The sequence below is a fragment of the Ochotona princeps genome, chromosome 14 (assembly GCF_030435755.1).
Source record: "Ochotona princeps isolate mOchPri1 chromosome 14, mOchPri1.hap1, whole genome shotgun sequence".
NCBI lineage: Eukaryota > Metazoa > Chordata > Mammalia > Lagomorpha > Ochotonidae > Ochotona > Ochotona princeps.
Window position 1 is genome coordinate 7,146,626 of NC_080845.1, and position 17,158 is coordinate 7,163,783.

Sequence of the window (17,158 nt, forward strand, 5' to 3'; positions counted from 1 at the left end):
CACCAAGGCCCAGCAACTCCTCTGTGCTAGTATCATTAGCGTCCTGAAAGTCGTGCTTCACGGCAGGGCCTTGAAGTTCACAAGGATTCATGTGTGTTCATGTACAGTAATGAACACACACGCTTGGCATGGCCTTCCCTTTTGTAAACTTGGGTTTGTTTGTTTGAAAGTCAGATATACAGAGAGGAGGAGAGACGAGGAAGATCTTCCATCAGGTGATCGCCACCCCCCACCACACACACAAGTGGCCACAAAGGCTGGAGCTGAGCCGATTCAAAGCCAGGAGTCAGGAGCTTCTTCTGGGTCTCCCACTTAGGCTCAGTGTCCCAAGGCTTTGGGCTTTGGGCCCAAGAGAACCCACATCTTTAAAATTTTAATCATTTGGGCCTGGAGCAGTAGCCTAGCGGCTAACGTCCTTGCTTTGCATGCACCGGGATCCCATATAGGCGCCAGTTCTATTCCCGGCGGCCCCGTTTCCCATCCAGCTCCAGCTTGTAGCCTGGGAGAGCAGTCAAGGATGGCCCAAGGTCTTGGGATGCTGCACCCACATGGGAGACCCAGAAGAAACTCAGGGCTCCTGGTTCAGATCGCCTCAGCTCTGGCCGTTGCGGCCACTTGTGGGATGAATCATCAGATGGAAGATCTTCCTCTCTGTCTCTCCTCTCTGTGTATATGACTTTCCAATTAAAAAATAAATAAATCTAAAAAATTGTTTTTATTTATTTGAAAGAACAGAGAGAGGGCTGAGAGAGAGAGCGCTCCGAAATTCTCCAAAGCCCCACAAGCACTGGGGCTGGTCAAGACCAACAGCTGGTAGGAGGTCTGTCTGGGTTCCCTGGGGAGGTCCAAAACGCAAGGAGTACTAAGTCCCAGGCATTTCAGTGTGGGGTGCAGACACCCCACATGGCAGCTTCAGCTTGGGCACTGCAGCACCTTCCCCTCCCAGGCCCTCGACGCAGCATCGCAGTTGGCATGTGATGGCAGTACTTACCCAGCATGCTGCCTGCACTAGGATCTTCTGTGCCGTGCAACAGTCAGGACTGGGCGCCTGCACCTTGGAGGTGTTCGGCTAACAGTGCGGGCACTCATGCCATACAGGCTGCATGGTGGGAAGCGTGAACTTGGAAGTCACTTGCTTTGTCATGTAATCCTGCAATAAGTTCAAGGACCTGCAAGTGCCAGGCCCTCGTTATAGGTATAGATGAGGCTGTGAACAAAACAGGCAGCTTCCCCTCTCCCTCCACCCCTGCACTCGTACCTGGAGACAGTAAGTTAGGGATGAAAGATAATGAATGCTGTGAAGAGGAAATGCAAGCAGAGGACAGGCAGAGCAGGTAGAGAGGGCACTTCTCAGCCTAGTGGTTAAGGAAGCTTCTGGCGACATGGAGCAGAAGACAGGAATAGTGAGAAGACAAGCATGTGAGTGGCTTCTTGAGGAACAGTGCTCCAGACAGAAGAAATGACAGATGCAAAGGCCCACTAGAGTGAGGAGCTTGGTCTGTTGAAAGAGCTTTGGTAGTGGGGAGAGAAAGTAGGCGGGGATCAGAAGGTGCAAGGGGAGACTGTTGCACAGGTGAGCTGTGAGAAGTTTGTTGTAAAAGGTTTCCTCTGGCCCATGTGGTTCTGCAGTCTCCATCCTCTCACTTCTGTAATGATCATTTAAAAAATTAATGGTTAAAAAAATAAATAAAAACAAAATATTAGTGGTTAGGAAGGACCCAGCACAATGGCTCAATTGGCTAATCCTCCCCCTTCAAGTGCTGGGGTCCCATATGGGTGCCGGATCTTGTCCTGGATGCTCTACTTCCTTCCAGCTCCCTGCTTGTGGCCTTGGAAAACAGTAGAGGACGGCCCAAAGCCTTGGGACCCTGCACACATAAGGGAGACTTGAAAGAATCTCCTGACTCCTGGCTTTGAATCAGCTCAGCTCTGGCCGTTTCAGCTACCTGGGGAGTGAACCAGTGGATGGAAGATCTTTTTCTCTCCTACTCTATATAGATCTGCTTTAATAATAAAAATAAATAAATATTTTAAAAATTAACAGTTAAAATAACAGATGCAGATCTTCTGTATCAATGGAACTTTTAGGACTTGCCACTGATTGAATGAAAGAAATTAGAAGGAAGATGTTGGAGCTGACTGCTGGGTGCCACAAGCCTAGAACTCCATTCTCAGTGTTGACATGTCCAGGCGGGTCAGTGTGCTGGGGCTGCTGCTGCTGCCAGGGCAGTGCAGGCTGTTGAGACGGATCTCCGGCTCCCCAGTAGGTGTCGGCCGCAGGGAATCTCCAGAGGCTGTATACAGTGTCAGGTGCAGGTGTGCCTGGTGCGTGCAAGGAGGGCCAGCTGAATCACACGTGACTGTGTGTGTGTGTGTGTGTGTGTGTACATACAGGGCTAGCTGAATGACACGTGACTGTGTGTGTGTGTGTGTACATACAGGGTTAGCTGAATGACACGTGACTGTGTGTGTGTGTGTGTACGTACAGGGCTAGCTGAATGACACGTGACTGTGTGTGTGTGTGTACGTACAGGGCTAGCTGAATGACACGTGACTCTGTGTGTGTGTGTGTGTACATACGTACAGGGCTAGCTGAATGACAGGTGACTGTGTGTGTGTGTGTGTGTGACGTACGTACAGGGCTAGCTGAATGACACGTGACTGTGTGTGTGTGTGTACGTACAGGGCTAGCTGAATGACACGTGACTGTGTGTGTGTGTGTGTGTATACGTACGTACAGGGCTAGCTGAATGACACGTGACTGTGTGTGTGTGTGTATACGTACGTACAGGGCTAGCTGAATGACACGTGACTGTGTGTGTGTGTGTGTGTACGTACAGGGCTAGCTGAATGACACGTGACTGTGTGCGTGTGTGTACGTACAGGGCTAGCTGAATGACACGTGACTGTGTGTGTGTGTGTGTGTGTGTGTACGTACAGGGCTAGCTGAATGACACGTGACTGTGTGTGTGTGTGTGTACGTACGTACAGGGCTAGCTGAATGACACGTGACTCTGTGTGTGTGTGTGTGTGTGTGTGTGTACGTACAGGGCTAGCTGAATGACACGTGACTGTGTGTGTGCGTGTGTGTACGTACAGGGCTAGCTGAATGACACGTGACTGTGTGTGCGTGTGTGTACGTACAGGGCTAGCTGAATGACACGTGACTGTGTGTGTGTGTGTGTGTGTACGTACAGGGCTAGCTGAATGACACGTGACTCTGTGTGTGTATGTACGTACAGGGCTAGCTGAATGACACGTGACTGTGTGTGTGTGTGTGTGTGTGTGTGTACATACGTACAGGGCTAGCTGAATGACTAATGACAGTAATCTCTAGGCCTGGTCGCTATAGCGATGGTCACAGTGATCCCTGGTCTCTGTAGTGATGGACTCTGTGATCCCTGGTACCTCTCAGTAATTTCTGGCTAACAGACATCAAAATCAGAACACAGGATCTGACTTTGAATTACATGAATAATTAAAACAGGAAAAACTGAAAGTTACCATTTAATCCTTTTTCCACAACCTTTTGAAGAATCCCACAAATAGCCTTTTGCATGTACATAGGATGTATGGAATGATTGCCTGTAAAGCAAGTCTCCAGAAGTTTCAACGGGTTAAACTCCTGTAAAGTTATATTCTCTGACCATAAGGTAATTAAACTAGGAATCAATCATTTTAAACAATATGAAAAGCTGCCTTTTGAGCCCAACGCAATGGCTCATTGGCTAATCCTCTCCCTTCAAGTGCCAGGATCCCAGATGGGCTCCAGTTCGTGTACCAGCTGCTCCACTTCCCAACCAGCTTCCTTGTGGCCTGGGAAAGCAGTTGAGGACAGCCCAAAGCCTTGGGACCCTACACCTGTATAGGAGACCCTGAAGAAATTTCTGGCTCCTGGCTTCAGATCAGCTCAGCTCTGGCCATTGTATCCACTTGGGGAGTGAATCAGTGGATGGAGGATCTTTCTCTCAGTCTCTCCTTCTCTCTTTAAGTCTGCCTTTCCAATAAAAAATAAATAAATACATCTTGTAATACAATGAACAGAAGTACTTCCTTAGGTGGGCTTGGGCACAGCTGTGTCACTCCTTGGGATGCCCACATCTGGTATTGGAGTGCCTATTATAAATTCTGGCTACTTTCCTTTCAGTCTAGCTGCTTGCCAGCGCATCCCCTGGGATATTGTTACTGAGGGCCCACGTAGTTCAGTCCCTGCCACCTACCTTGCAGACTAAGGTTAAGTTCTGGGCTCGTGGCTTCTGGCCTGGCCCAACCCTGGCTGTGTCAGACATCTAGAGGGTGTCAGCAGTAGGGAGATAGTGCTCATCTAGCTCTGTGTCTGTCTGCATTGCAAACAAAATGAAAATTAAGTAATTAAAAATAAATAATTATGCTTCCGTGTTACCTGGTAAAAAAAAATCCAAAGGGAAATTAGAAAAAAGATATGTTTAAGATGTATGTATTTTTATCAAAAAGATACACAAAGAAAAGGAGACACAGAGAGAAAGATTCCGTCCACTAGTTATTCCCCAAGTGACTGTGCAAGCCAGAGCTGAGCCAGTCCAAAGCCAGGAGCCAGGAGCTTCTTCCAGGTCTCCCACGTGAATGGGAGACAGAGAGAAATCTTCCATCTGTTGGTTCACTCTCCAAAGGGCCAGAGTGAGCAGGGCTTGGCTAGGCCTGAGTCAGGAGCCAGGAGCTTTTTCTGGGTCTCATGTGGGTAGCAGGAGCCCAAATGTGTATGGACCATCTACTGGTGCTGATCCCAGACAGTAAGCTGGATTGGAAGTGAAGTGTCTCCATGTGGAGAATGAACCAGCAGATGGAATTTCTGTCTCTCTAAATATGCTTTCCAATAAAAAAAAAAAAAGCCCCCAAGTGTTGGGAGGCAGGAATTCAGTCCAGATGACCTTGTGGATAACAGGGCCTCAGCAGGAGCTCTCTTCTAGGGAAGCTGGGACTGGGGGGCCGGGGATGTGACATGCAGGTGTGGAAGGCCCACCCCCTCGTTGGCTGGCTACGACAGCTGAAGTTGAGCCTCATCCTGGTCTCCCATGTGGGGGCGCCGGGCCAAGGCTTCGGGCCATCCTCGACTACTTTCCCAGGTCACAAGCAGGGAGCTGGATACAAAGCGGGGCCACTGGAATTAGAACCCTTCTCCATGGAGCGTGAAGCTTTTCTCTTCATGTATCCAGCTGTGGTTGGGAGTGTGGAGAGCCCCTGGCGGGCTGTTATCTGCAGTGTCCCAGGTCCCTCCTCCAGGCTTCTGAGGTGGCCACCTGGAGCAGGTGTATCACCTGCCCGAGGCTCAGTGCCCCACCGCCCGCACGGGGTCTGGCTTAGGTGGAAAGGGAGAGTGAACTGCCCAGAAAGAGGTGAGCGACTCCCATAACCAGCAGGACCAGCAGGACTGGAACTGGGGCCCTTGGCTGGTCTTCCCTCTGCCTGCATTGCTGTTCAGCTAACCCAGGGGGCATCCTTGCTCTCCCTGTCCCTGCAGACTGGGTAGACACTGCCCAGCATTCCCCAGCTTGCAGCCTCCAGGCAAGGTGCTTCTACTTAGCTGCAGCTCAACAAGCTGATGGGCTCAGCATAGATTACAGTGTCAGGCTACCTCGTGTAGTTATAGCATCATTCATGGGCCATACCAAGATCAACTTAAAGATTAGCTAGTCGGGTCCGGCGCGATAGCGTAATGGTTAAAGTCCTCACCTTGCACGTGCCGGGATCCCATGATGCCTTCTGTGATGCTGGTATCCCATATGAGTGCCAGTTCTAGTCCTGGAGGCTCCTCTTCTGATCAGGCTTCCTGTTAATGGCCTGGAAAGGCAGCAGGGGAGGGCCCAAGTGCTCGGGCCCCTGCACCAACGTGGGCAACCCAAAGAAACCCCTGACTGCTGCCAGTGGACCAGCCCAGCTCTGGCCATTGCAGTCATTAGGGGGATGTACCAGTGAAGGCAGCATCTCTCTGTCCGGGCCCAGCTGCATGGCCTAGTGGCTAAAGTCCTCGCCTTGAACATGCCGGGATCCCATATGGGCACCGGTTCTAATCCTGGCAGCTCCACTTCCCATCCAGTTCCCTGCTTGTGGCCTGGGAAAGCAGTCGAGGACGGCCCAAAGCTTTGGGACCCTGCACCCGCGTGGGAGACCTGGAAGAGGTTCCTGGTTCCCGGCTTCGGATCGGCACAGCACCAGCCCGTTGCGGCTCACTTGGGGAGTGAATCATCGGACGGAAGATCTTCCTCTCTGTCTCTCCTCCTCTCTGTAGATCTGACTTTGTAATAAAAAAAATAAAAAATAAATCTTTTAAAAAAACCAAATTTTTAAAGGAAAAATAACCTTTAACAACAGCAAAAAAGATGAGATACTGTGATTGACCGGGTCTAAGTCCCATGCCACAGAATCAGGGTTTCCTGGTTGACAGCCCTGCAGGCCATGTGGAAGTTGAGAGCAGAGCCAGGAGCAGGGTAGTGAGCCTGTGGTGGGGAGCAGCGTGTCTCACCACACTCCCCGGGGCTTCCCCTGGAGCAGCCAGCAGCCACTCTGCCTGTTGGTTGGAAAGGCCTAGGGTTGGGGCCCTAATGTCCAAAGGTGCTGGCTGATTCCTAACTGTAGCTCCAGGATTTTGAGCAAATGACTGAACTTCTCAGAGCCACACTTCTCTCCTGTGAGACAAACTGATTCCCATGAACTAGTGACATTCTGCCCTATAAAAAGTCGGTCAGCACGCAGGATTGTTCCCTGTGACCCAGCTGCCCTGCGCCATGCCCTTTGTACTCAGTTCTAAGTCTCCTCGACCTGTGCTTGCTTTTTTCTTTTCTTTATTTTAATTGCAAAGTCAGATATACAGAGAGGAGGAGAGACAGCAAGATCTTCCGTCTGTTGATTCACTCCCCAAGCAGCCACAATGGCCGGAGCTGAGCTGATTCATGGCTAGGAGCCAGGAATTTCCCCCAGGTCTCCCACATGAGTGCAGGGTCCCAAGGCTTTGGGCCGTCTTCAACTGCTTTCCCAGGCCACAAGCAGGGAGCTGGATGGGAAGCAGGGCTGCTGGGATTAGAACTGGTGCCCATATGGGATCCTAGCGTGTTCAAGGCGAGGACTTTAGCTGCTAAGCTACTGTGCAGGGTCCCTGTTCTGGCTTTATAAAACCAGTTTGATGAGCTCCATCACCTGGGCCTGGGTACTGGCCAGGGTGCCCACAGGAGACTGACCCTCCACCATGTGCCCTTTGCTGGGAAGCGAATGCACTTGTCTGCCTAGACAGCTCCAGAGGGAGGCATGTGGCTCGCAGGAGGCAGGCAGCCCCGACATCTCTGACCCTGCAGGGCTGCACAGGTTGCAGCTCAGGGACATGCCCTGCTGTGGAATTCACTCTCCTGCCTCTTTTCTGGGTTCTAGGAAGAATGGAGCCAAAGAGAAATTGTGAGTGTGGCCATGGCCCAAGCCCTAGAGGAGGTGAGGAAGCAAAGGGAGGAATTTCAGCAACAGGTAGGTGGGCCCCCATGTCATGCTGGGCTGGGGGCCAAAGGGGCGAGGCTTCACTGCTGGGAAAAGCAGCCTCTTCCCCCAGGGGCCTGTGGGGCGGCCCCTTCTGCGGAGCAGGGGCTGCACTGGGATCCCCGTCTGGGAAAAGGCAGCCACATAGTCACACCTTTCACAGAGGACACTGAGTGAGGATGTCTCAAGCACTCACCTGGTGTGGGCCCATGACAGGTGCTCAGGAATTGGAAGTGACCATCATGACAGTGTGGGGCAGGCCTGGGCAGAATGGCCTGGCCCTGGCTGGCTGGCTGATGGCCAGGGGACAGTGAGAAGAGAAGGAACGTGAGCACACAGACAGGAGCAGGGCTGCCTTGACTGGCGGCCTTCCCAGCGGCTCTCGGGTCCCTGAGTGACCGTCAGACAGAGCTTCCGGGGAGGAGGGACCCCTGTGGCCACAGACCCTTTTACACCACCTGCCAGGCCGCCAGCCTGACAGCTGCAATGGAAGAGAAGGAACAGAGTCTGCGGGAAACATCCCAGGTGCTTCTGCAGAAGGAGCGGGAGTTTGTGGAGCTAGAGAAAGGTGAGGAGTCAGCTCTGGCCAAGCCAGCGGGCCTGTCCCATGCGGCCCCTCACTGTCCGCAGGCCCGGCTCATGCAGCGCCCCTGCCCTGTGCCCATGTCAGGTCACGAGTCAGCTCTGCTGCAGCTGCGCCAGTTGCAGAGTGAGTTGGAGGTGCTGAGGGGCCTGCGGGCAGTAGAAGCCGCGGCCCAGGAGGACCTGCTGAGGCTGCCCGGCACGCTGCACGTAAGTCCCCACCACCAGCGCGGCCCCAGGACAGTGGCCACTGGGAGGAGCCTGTGGGTCCTTGGCTGGCCAGGAGGCTGCGAAGCCTGAAAGCCCTTGTACACAGCCACACCCGCCCACATGAGTGGAAAGCACCTCAGGCGCACAGACATTACGTGGGAAGCTGACTGACCCTCAGGCAGGCGCTGGCTTGGCCTTCTCCAGGAGGCACCGGCTGCCTGGCGCCACTCACCAGGCCACACCTGTGAGAGGTGTGGCACACGCATGTGGCTCAGCTCTTAACTAGCCGCCCCTACCCTGCAGGTGAGCTCAAAGACCACGCAAGATCCTGTGTACCAGCTTCCAGCTGCAGGCGGAGTGCCAAATGGTGAGCTGGGGGCTCTGGAGCTAGGGAAGTTACAGAAGGAGAAGCAGGACTTGGAGCAGCAGCTGACCGAGAAGAACAAGGTAAGGACGCCCTTGACCTTAGCAGTCGTTACCCCTCTCGGTTCCGGCCTGTAATATCAGCCACCTTGAGAGGGCTTCCTTGGTGCCCTCTGGAACTTCTTTAGTCAGAAGGGCTTCCATCTTCCTTTGTACACTGTCTTCCGCTGCCCACCTGACATACCATCTGGGGCTCCAGCCTGCGCAGTACATGGTTCTGGGGTCACGCACCCTCGGCACCCCTTGCTGCTTCTGGTTTGAAGGTATGTTTGGTGGGAGAGGAGGGGGTGTTACTCTCGGTCCAGCATGTGGTGTTGTGGGTGGGGTCAGTGACACCACTGCGGGCTCACCCCAGTCCCCTCGGGGCCACCCCGTCACACAGCTTCCTGTGCTGGTGGCTTAGTGCTCTGGCCAGAAACTGTGTATTGTTAAAGAAAACAAAAACTCCATGTCTCTCACTGCAAAGTACAGAATACACACAGAAATGTGTTCAAAACAAACATAGCTCCATGAATCAGCCAAAAACCAGGCACAGATGTGAAACAGAACATATTCCCAAAGCCGAGACCCCTCCTCCCCACCACCCCCATGCTCCTGGCCGTGGCGGAAGTGGCTGCCTTGCTTTCCCCTCTAAGCTGAGCAGCCCAGCTTGTTTCCTGAAGGCTTGCATTGAGTCATGCCTATGGGGGAATCTCATGTGTCTCCTGCCTGGGGGGCCACTGTCCTCCCTGTGCACGGAGCTTGCCTGCACTGCTTGGCCAGCTTAGACTCCCTCACCTGCTGCGCAGCCTCAGTCGCCTGGCCCGTCTCCTTTCCCAAACTCCTGGCCCTGCCTCAGCTGCAGTGACATCACCCCAGCGTGGCTGGAGGAGGCATGGACCCTCTGGCCGGTAGCCCCAGGACTGCTGTGCCCAGTGCAGGGCCCGCCTGCTCTGCAGTCCTGCCACATTCAGGGTCTTCCTGCTCTGCCCACCATCATGGCTTCCAGGCTTACTGGCTTCTTTTTTTTTCCTGTTGAGATTCATTTTCTTTTTATTTGAAAGGCAGGGAAAAGGAGAGGCAGAAACATGCCATTTCACTGCACACGGCCCCACACTTGGAGGAGGGCCAGGTTGAAGCCAGGAGCTTCCAGGTCTCCCACACAGGTACAGGGTTCCACGGCCTCAGGCAGAGAGCTGCAACAGAGCAGAAGCGGCCAGGACACACACTGGTGCCCATGTGGGATGCTGTGGTGTCACAGGTGGCAACTTTACCCACTACACTGCAGTTGCAGCTCCTCTTTTCTTTGTTAAGAAGCACTCGGGCTAGCCAGCTTTGACCTCAAATTGCACTGCTGTCATGGTGTTGTCACCCATGCCCTGCGCTGCTGTCCCCCTTCCACCTGTCTGCAGCCCAGATGGCCCAGCAGACCCTAGCCTTCCCTCTGTCCACGCTGCCTCTTGAGTGTAGATCTCTAAGGCCTGCACCCCGAAAGCCGTGCCTCGGGGTCAGCAGTCGCACAGCCACTCTGCGGCTGCCATGCCTGACTGTCCTCCGTGAGCCCTGGCCTCCTCAGCCCGTGGTTCTACCTGCAGGTCCAGATCAGGAGCAGGCCCTTTTGGCTCTGCCTTCAGGCTGCAGCCACAGGCCGCTGCCTCATCACCACTGCCTAGCCTACTCCTCCTCACTTCTCTCAAGGATGGCCTTGAACCTCTGCTGCCCCTTGCTCCTCTGTCACCATGGTCCTTGCAGCGGCCTGTGGAGTGTGGCGTCATCCTGTTCTTCAGCAGCCTTCTCACTCCAGACAGCCACATTGGCTTGACCTCTCGGTGCAGCGCCTCCCGCCTCAGGACCTTTGCACCTGCTCTGTGGGGAAGAGTCGTCCTGACTGCCCCTCCTTCCTCACAGTATGGCTTTGTCAGCACCCCTGCCCTGCCTCACAGAATCCTCACTGCTCAGCTGCTTCTTCACCGCTCCTCTTGCTTCTCTTCTGTTTGCACCTTCTGGTCGGCTCCGTGCTCTGAAATTCACTCTTCCCTATTGAGAGTTGTAATTGCTTTTAAAGATTTACTTATTTTACTTGAAAGGTAGATTTACAGAAAGAGAGAAAGAAAGAGAATCTTCCTTCTGCTGGTTCACTTCCCAAATGGCTGTAACAGCCAGAGTTGGACCAGGCTGAAACCAGGAATCAGGAGCTTCTTCCAGTTCTCTCATGCAGGTACAGGAACCCAAGAACTTGGGATACCTTTCACTGCTTTCCCAGGCACATTAACAGGGAGCTGGATCAGAAATGGAGTAGCTGGCACTTGAACCATTACCCATCTTAGGATGTCAGCACTGCAGGCTGAGGTTTACTCTACTGTGCCACAGTGCTGACCTCCAGGAGCTGAAATTGCTTTGTCCTGGCACCTCACCAGAAATTGAGAAGTGTTCACAGGATTAACATCAAAAGCTGAGGAGAGTCACAGGAAACAGTAATCCCACCTTTAGGGAGCGCTTTAGCCTCACAGTCAGCCAAGAGAAGATGGTGGCCTCTCTGCAGGTCTCCAGGATTGCCCAGAAAGACAGAGGCCAGGAACATTCCAAGGTCCTCGGGTGCCTGCGGCGTCCTTCCCCACAATAAGTGAGTGTACATTTCCTGAGGAAGTGAAGCCTGTTCCAGCTAAGCCTGAAAATGAAAATCAGGGCCAGTGAAGTGGACCCCTTCAACATTGGGATCCCATTTGGGAGCTAGGTCAAGTGCCAGCCAGTGCACTTCTGATCCAGCTCCCTGCTAATGAGCCTGGAAAAGCAGCAGCAGATGGCCCAAGTGCTCGGGGCCCCTGCCTCCCACAGAGGAGACCCAGCTGGAGTCCCCGGCTCAGGGCTTTGGCTCGGCCAGCCCTGGCCATTGTGGCCATTTGGGGAGTAGACCAGTGCATGGAAGGTCACTGTCTCTGTCTTTTAAATATATAAGTAATTCTTTATAAAATAAGTAAGAATGAAAATTCGTAAGACCTAGGATTAACTGTTATGTTAAAATAACAATTAAGAAAACTTTAGAAATCCTTGAAAACTAACAAGTAAAAAGTTTTGAGGATTCTAGCCTCTCATTGTAAGAATGTAGAGATGGATTGGAAGTATACAGGTGGCACTCATTTTGGTATTGAAAGTTGTGAGACTTGCGGAGAACTTCCAATTTCTTTTGAATTGAGAGGCAGTGACAGTTCCCCATTGCTGGTTTACTTCGTGAATATCCACAGCATTGCTGGGACTCGGTCCAGGTCTCCAGTGTGGGTGGCAGGGACCCTCAGCACCTGATGCGCCCCAGGCTTGCATGGACAGGATGGTGAAGGTGGGACCAGGAGGGGCATGGGAAAGCCAGGCACTCTGCCACAGGCTGGGGGCATCTCGGGCAGCGTCCTCTCTGCTGCCCCAAACAGCACCCCCTGGAGAAAGTTTGAGTTCAAATTGGTAATTATATTATAAATGTTTGAATTGGGAAAACAGTGTCCTGTAGTCTAGCAGATGGTGAAACCTGCAGTAAATGACACTTAGGCCTGTAATACTAACTTAACTCGCTTGTTAAGAGTGAAGTGAAAGGGGGCTGGTATTGTGGCGCAGCTTCCAGTCCAGTGTCCTGCTGATGTGCCCAGGCGGCAGTGGAAGATGACCTAAGTGCTTAGGCTCCAGCCACCCATGTGCGAGACCAGCATAGAGTTCTAGCTGCTGGCTTCCCCCGGCCCGGCCCCAGCAGCTGCACCCGTTGGGCAGTAAGCTAGCGCATGGAAGCACTCTTTCCCTCTTTGTCACTTGCCTTTCAAATAAATTTTCTGGTTTTTTTTTAAGATTTATTTATTTTTATTACATAGTCAGATATATACAGAGAAGAGGAGAGACAGAGCAAGATCTTCCATCCGATGGTTCACTCCCCAAGCAGCTGCAATGACCGGTGCTGCGCCGATCTGAAGCCAGGAGTCAGGAACTTCTTTCTGGGTCTCCCACACGGGTGCAGGGTCCCAAGGATTTGGGCCATCCTCCACTGCTTTCCCAGGCCACAAGCAGGGAGCTGGATGGGAAGTGGAGCTGCCGGGATTAGAACCAGCACCCATATGGGATCCCGGCACGTGCAAGGCAAGGACCTTAACCATTACACTATCGCGCCAGGCCCCAAATAAATTTTCTAAAAGAGAAAAAGAAAAATCCAGTGTTACTGTCCCGCAACGAGGGACTTGAGGGACTTGGTGCATGGAGCCCATACTAACACCGGTGGACTCTCATGGTCGAAAGGCCTCAGGTATATAGGATAAGGGAGGAGGTGTTGAGCTTATCAACAGAACCCATCAACTGTTTCTATACTCTTGTTTGAAACTCTGTTTTGTATATTCCCCCAAGAGTCCTCACATGCTGTCCACTCAGCTGTTCTCATACAGGTGATATCCATGTAGCCATATGATTGGTACCCACTCTGTTTTCATACAAATATTATTATCAGTTGTAATCCTGTGCTGACCTTCTGTGGTCACAATGTCCCTTTACAACCCAGCATTTGGTGGGTTTGTGCAGAAGACCCATGATCTTTGACACTGTTCTGAAGAAGTGCTGTGGCCAGGGCCCGGCGGCGTGGCCTAGCGGCTAAAGTCCTCGCCTTGAAAGCCCCGGGATCCCATATGGGCGCCGGTTCTAATCCCTAAGGCCCTGCTTCCCATCCAGCTCCCTGCTTGTGGCCTGGGAAAGCAGGAGAGGACGGCCCAATGCTTTGGGACACTGCACCCGCGTGGGAGACCTGGAAGAGGTTCCTGGTCCCGGCATCGGTTTGGCGCGTACCGGCCCGTTGCGGCTCACTTGGGGAGTGAAACATCGGATGGAAGATCTTCCTCTCTGTCTCTCCTCCTCTCTGTATATCCGGCTTTTCAGTAATAATAAAAAATCTTTAAAAAAAAAAAAAAAAAAAAAGAAGTGCTGTGGCCGGGAAGCAGCAGATGACAGCTCCGGGTGCCTGGCCCCTGCCACCCATGGAGAAGACTCGGATGGAGCTCCAGGCTCATGGCTTTGACCTGGGCCAGGCCTGGCTGTTGTGGCCATTGGGGAGTGGACCAGTGGATGGAATTTCTCTAGGTATCTCCCTCTCAAGTCATTTTGCCTTTCACTTTCAAGTAAATAAATTTTAAAAGTAAGCCTTGGGCCTGATGTGGTGGCCTAGCGGCTAAAATCCTCATCTTGAACGAGCTGGGATCCCATATGGGCACTGGTTCTAATCCAGTTCCCTCTTGTGGCCTGGGAAAGCAGTCAAAGACGGCCCAAAGACTTGGGACCCTGTACCCGCGTGGGAGGCCTGGAAGAAATTCCTGGCTCCTGGCTTCGGATGGGCTCAGCTCCAGCCGTTGCGGTCACTTAGGGAGTGAATCATCGGACGGAAGACCTTCCTCTCTGTCTCTCCTCTTCTCTGTATACCCGCCTTTCCAATAAAAAAATAAAAAATAAAGTAAGCCTTGCCTGTGCCTGCAGTATTTCAGGAGAGACACGGTGAGAACTGCAAGGTCTGGCCTGACCCTCTTCCTGGGGATGCAAGCTCTTGCACCCCACCATGATGGACCAGAGATCCTGTACTGCGCAGCTGCGGCAGTGTTACCTGCAGGGCCAGCCCAGGAAGCTGGCCCAAGCACTGAGCCTGGAGGGGCCAGCGGCAGCCCTGGGAGGGAATGTGACAGAGTGCTGGCCACCTGGGTTGCTAGGGGAAGAGGGCAGCTCAGCACCAGCAGGCACACAGCCTTGGCCATAGGGGCTGAACATGGGCCTTTGAGGGCAGAGCCATGTGCACGGACATGTCCACATGGGTTTTTCCTGGGGATGGGGGGTGCTTTGTCGCAGACCATAAAGCAGATGCAGCAGAGAATGCTGGAGCTGAAGAAGACCCTGCAGAGGGAGCTGGTGAGTGCCTGGGCACCGGATCCCATCGGTCCCTGCTTCTAGCCAATCCTGGGGGTCTCTGGCAAGTTAGGTGTCCACCTGTGTGATGCTGCCCACAGCAGGAACTTGCCTCTGAGAAGGGCTGTGTGAGCCCGGGCACATGCCTGCCCTCTGAGCCTGCATCCCCTGAGAGTTGGGTTCCCTCCAGGAGAGAGTTCACCTCCTCACAGACCAGAGCAGTGCCCTCTGCTCCAGGCTAGGGTGTTTACTGCGCTGGGGCCGTGCCTCACTGAGTCCCCACTGACCTCACTCCCTCTGCTGGGCTCTGGCCTTGCTTCCCAGCCAGAGCCTGCTTGCTCCCCGCTGGGCTGGCTTGGGGAGGAGGAGGGGGCAGGTGGGTCCCCATGGGGAGTTCAGCCGATTTTGAAAGTTGTAACGTAGTATCTTTTCCCTGTGGTGGTTGGGTTTGCTTTCCAGAAAATCAGACCTGACAGTGAGCTTTTTGATGTCCGGGAGAAGCCTGGCCCTGAGCTGCCGCAGATGGCGCCATCGGTTAGCAATCATACGGACCTCAGCGACACACGCGAGATCAACTTCGAGTACCTTAAGCACGTGGTCTTAAAATTCATGTCTTGTCGGGAGTCCGAGGTAAAGGGGCTGTCCTGAGCCCAGCTGGGCAATTCGCACCTGCATGGTTCCCCGCCCCCTTCCTCCTGCCTCTCCCCTTCCAACCAATTGCACACGCGTCCCTTTCTCCTGCTGGGTCACAGGCGGGTGAGGCAGAGCTGGGCATCAGCTCCCTGGCCCACCCGCCCGGCACGCTGGCACCTGCCCTCTCCCAACCCTGCTGATCCCAACTTGGGGGAAGGAGCTGTGGACACTGTCCGACCTCAAAAGACCCGAAGCTTGCCCACCTCCTGCTTCTTGCTAATGAGGAACAAGAAATGTGGCCACCTAGCCCCAATTCCCCTGCCCTCCAACACATACTCCCTCCACCCTCACTCCTCCCAGGCCCCTGGCAGCAAACATGAACTTCTTTCAGGCTTTCCATCTCATCAAAGCTGTGTCAGTCCTGCTGAACTTTTCCCCGGAGGAAGAGAACATGCTGAGAGAGACCCTGGAGTACAAGGTAGCGTTCTCCATGCTGTGCAGCCTTGCAGGGCCACCACCCATGCCAGGCATGCCAGTGGCTCACCTGGGCACCTAGCAGCCCTTGCTCAGCAGCCCCTTGTCACCTGTCTTGTCTGTCATTCCCCTCCCATACTAGGGCTCTTGGCCTTGCCGTCTTCATGGCAGTGCTGTGCCCACAGCCAGGACAGAAGGGAAGGGCTCCGTCACAGGCTGGTGGGTGTGCGGGGGGCTGCCTCTGCCCCTGCCTGAGGCCTTCCCCTCTCAGGCACCTGTTCTGTTTCCCATGCAGATGTCATGGTTTGGGTCCAAACCAGCCCCCAAGGGCAGCATCCGGCCCTCCATCTCCAGCCCTCGAATACCATGGTCCTAGGGGGACCGCTGGGACGGAGCTCCGTGGGGGACGCTGCTTCTGTGAGAAGATCTCTGGCATGTTGGTGCGGGTGGGTTTTTAATCCCTGTAACCGCAGTATTTTGTACAAGCATCTGAACGGTGTTTACAAGACTCAAGGCCCGCTTCCCTGCAGGCTGACAGCACCTCGGCAGGGAGCTGTTCCTGTGTCACTCACCTGGCGTGAGGGGCCCAGCCGGCACCCCGCCTGCACCCGAACCCTCTACTTAAACCTTAGCACGTGGAGTCACAGCACAGGCTCCTAGCAGGTGGTGGTGGTGGTCGTTGTCCCATGGTGATTCTCACGTCTGAAGAGGATGCTGGAGGCGAAGACCACCCAGGGCGATGTCTCGCTGTGGACACCTGCGCCTGGTGCCCAGCCCCTGTCCCAGGCTGGTGGCTGGGCAGAGCCCTCTCCACTCAGAGGTGTGGGCACAGAGGAGTCAGGGCAGGTGGCTGGAGCCCTCTCGGGAAGACCTCCAGCCTCCCAGCTCGCAACAGGCACTGGTGGAAGATGCAGCTTTCTGATGGCGTCTCCATTTCACTGCAAGAACCAGCCAGTGTGTCCAGGCCCCAGGTGTAGCACCAAATACACTCAGTTGCCTTTGGAATGAACTTAACTGTCCCAGATGGGTTGCTGGTAAACGATTTTAGCTCTTTGCTGTTATCGACATGTCTTCTGTCTCAGAACATCCACTTGACTGAAGTCCTTCAAGGAATCGGCATCCAGGGGAAATCATTTGACATTGGGATTCCTGTCCCCGTGGTCCCGCTAGTACCCCATGGCCTTTGCTGGGACCCCGAGCCCTGTCCCTGGCCAAGGGTCACCACCCTTGACAGACAATCGCCCCAGCCATGTCCTCCCTCCTCCTGCCCATGGTCTTTTACATGCCACCTGCTCCCGGTCCACAGCCGCTGCCCTTGCCAGCACAGCCGCAGCCCTGGTGACCCTGGTGGCCCGGAAGAGCCTGGGTTTGTTCCTACAAGGACACACCCTTGCTCCGGGTGAGGCAGGCCTGTGCTTACACAGAAACCAGAGTGGCTGGAGCTCCACTTAGG

At 53.9% G+C, this 17,158-nt stretch overlaps 1 protein-coding gene across 3 annotated transcripts in view; it reads left to right on the forward strand.

The window, feature by feature from the left end:
• Nucleotides 1-16,766, forward strand: part of GOLGA1 (golgin A1) — a 42,792-nt gene extending 26,026 nt beyond the window's left edge. For 2 of the 3 annotated variants that reach the window (XM_058672562.1, XM_058672563.1), the window contains 8 exons: nucleotides 7,399-7,488; nucleotides 7,963-8,065; nucleotides 8,168-8,289; nucleotides 8,593-8,736; nucleotides 14,542-14,601; nucleotides 15,058-15,228; nucleotides 15,623-15,709; nucleotides 16,001-16,766. In XM_058672562.1, the coding sequence (XP_058528545.1) occupies nucleotides 7,399-7,488; nucleotides 7,963-8,065; nucleotides 8,168-8,289; nucleotides 8,593-8,736; nucleotides 14,542-14,601; nucleotides 15,058-15,228; nucleotides 15,623-15,709; nucleotides 16,001-16,081 (858 nt within the window). In that variant the 3' untranslated portion in view covers nucleotides 16,082-16,766. The remainder of the gene's footprint in view (nucleotides 1-7,398; nucleotides 7,489-7,962; nucleotides 8,066-8,167; nucleotides 8,290-8,592; nucleotides 8,737-14,541; nucleotides 14,602-15,057; nucleotides 15,229-15,622; nucleotides 15,710-16,000) is intronic. The other variant, XR_009246628.1, reaches the window with a different exon arrangement.
• The last annotated feature ends 392 nt before the right edge of the window (nucleotides 16,767-17,158 follow it).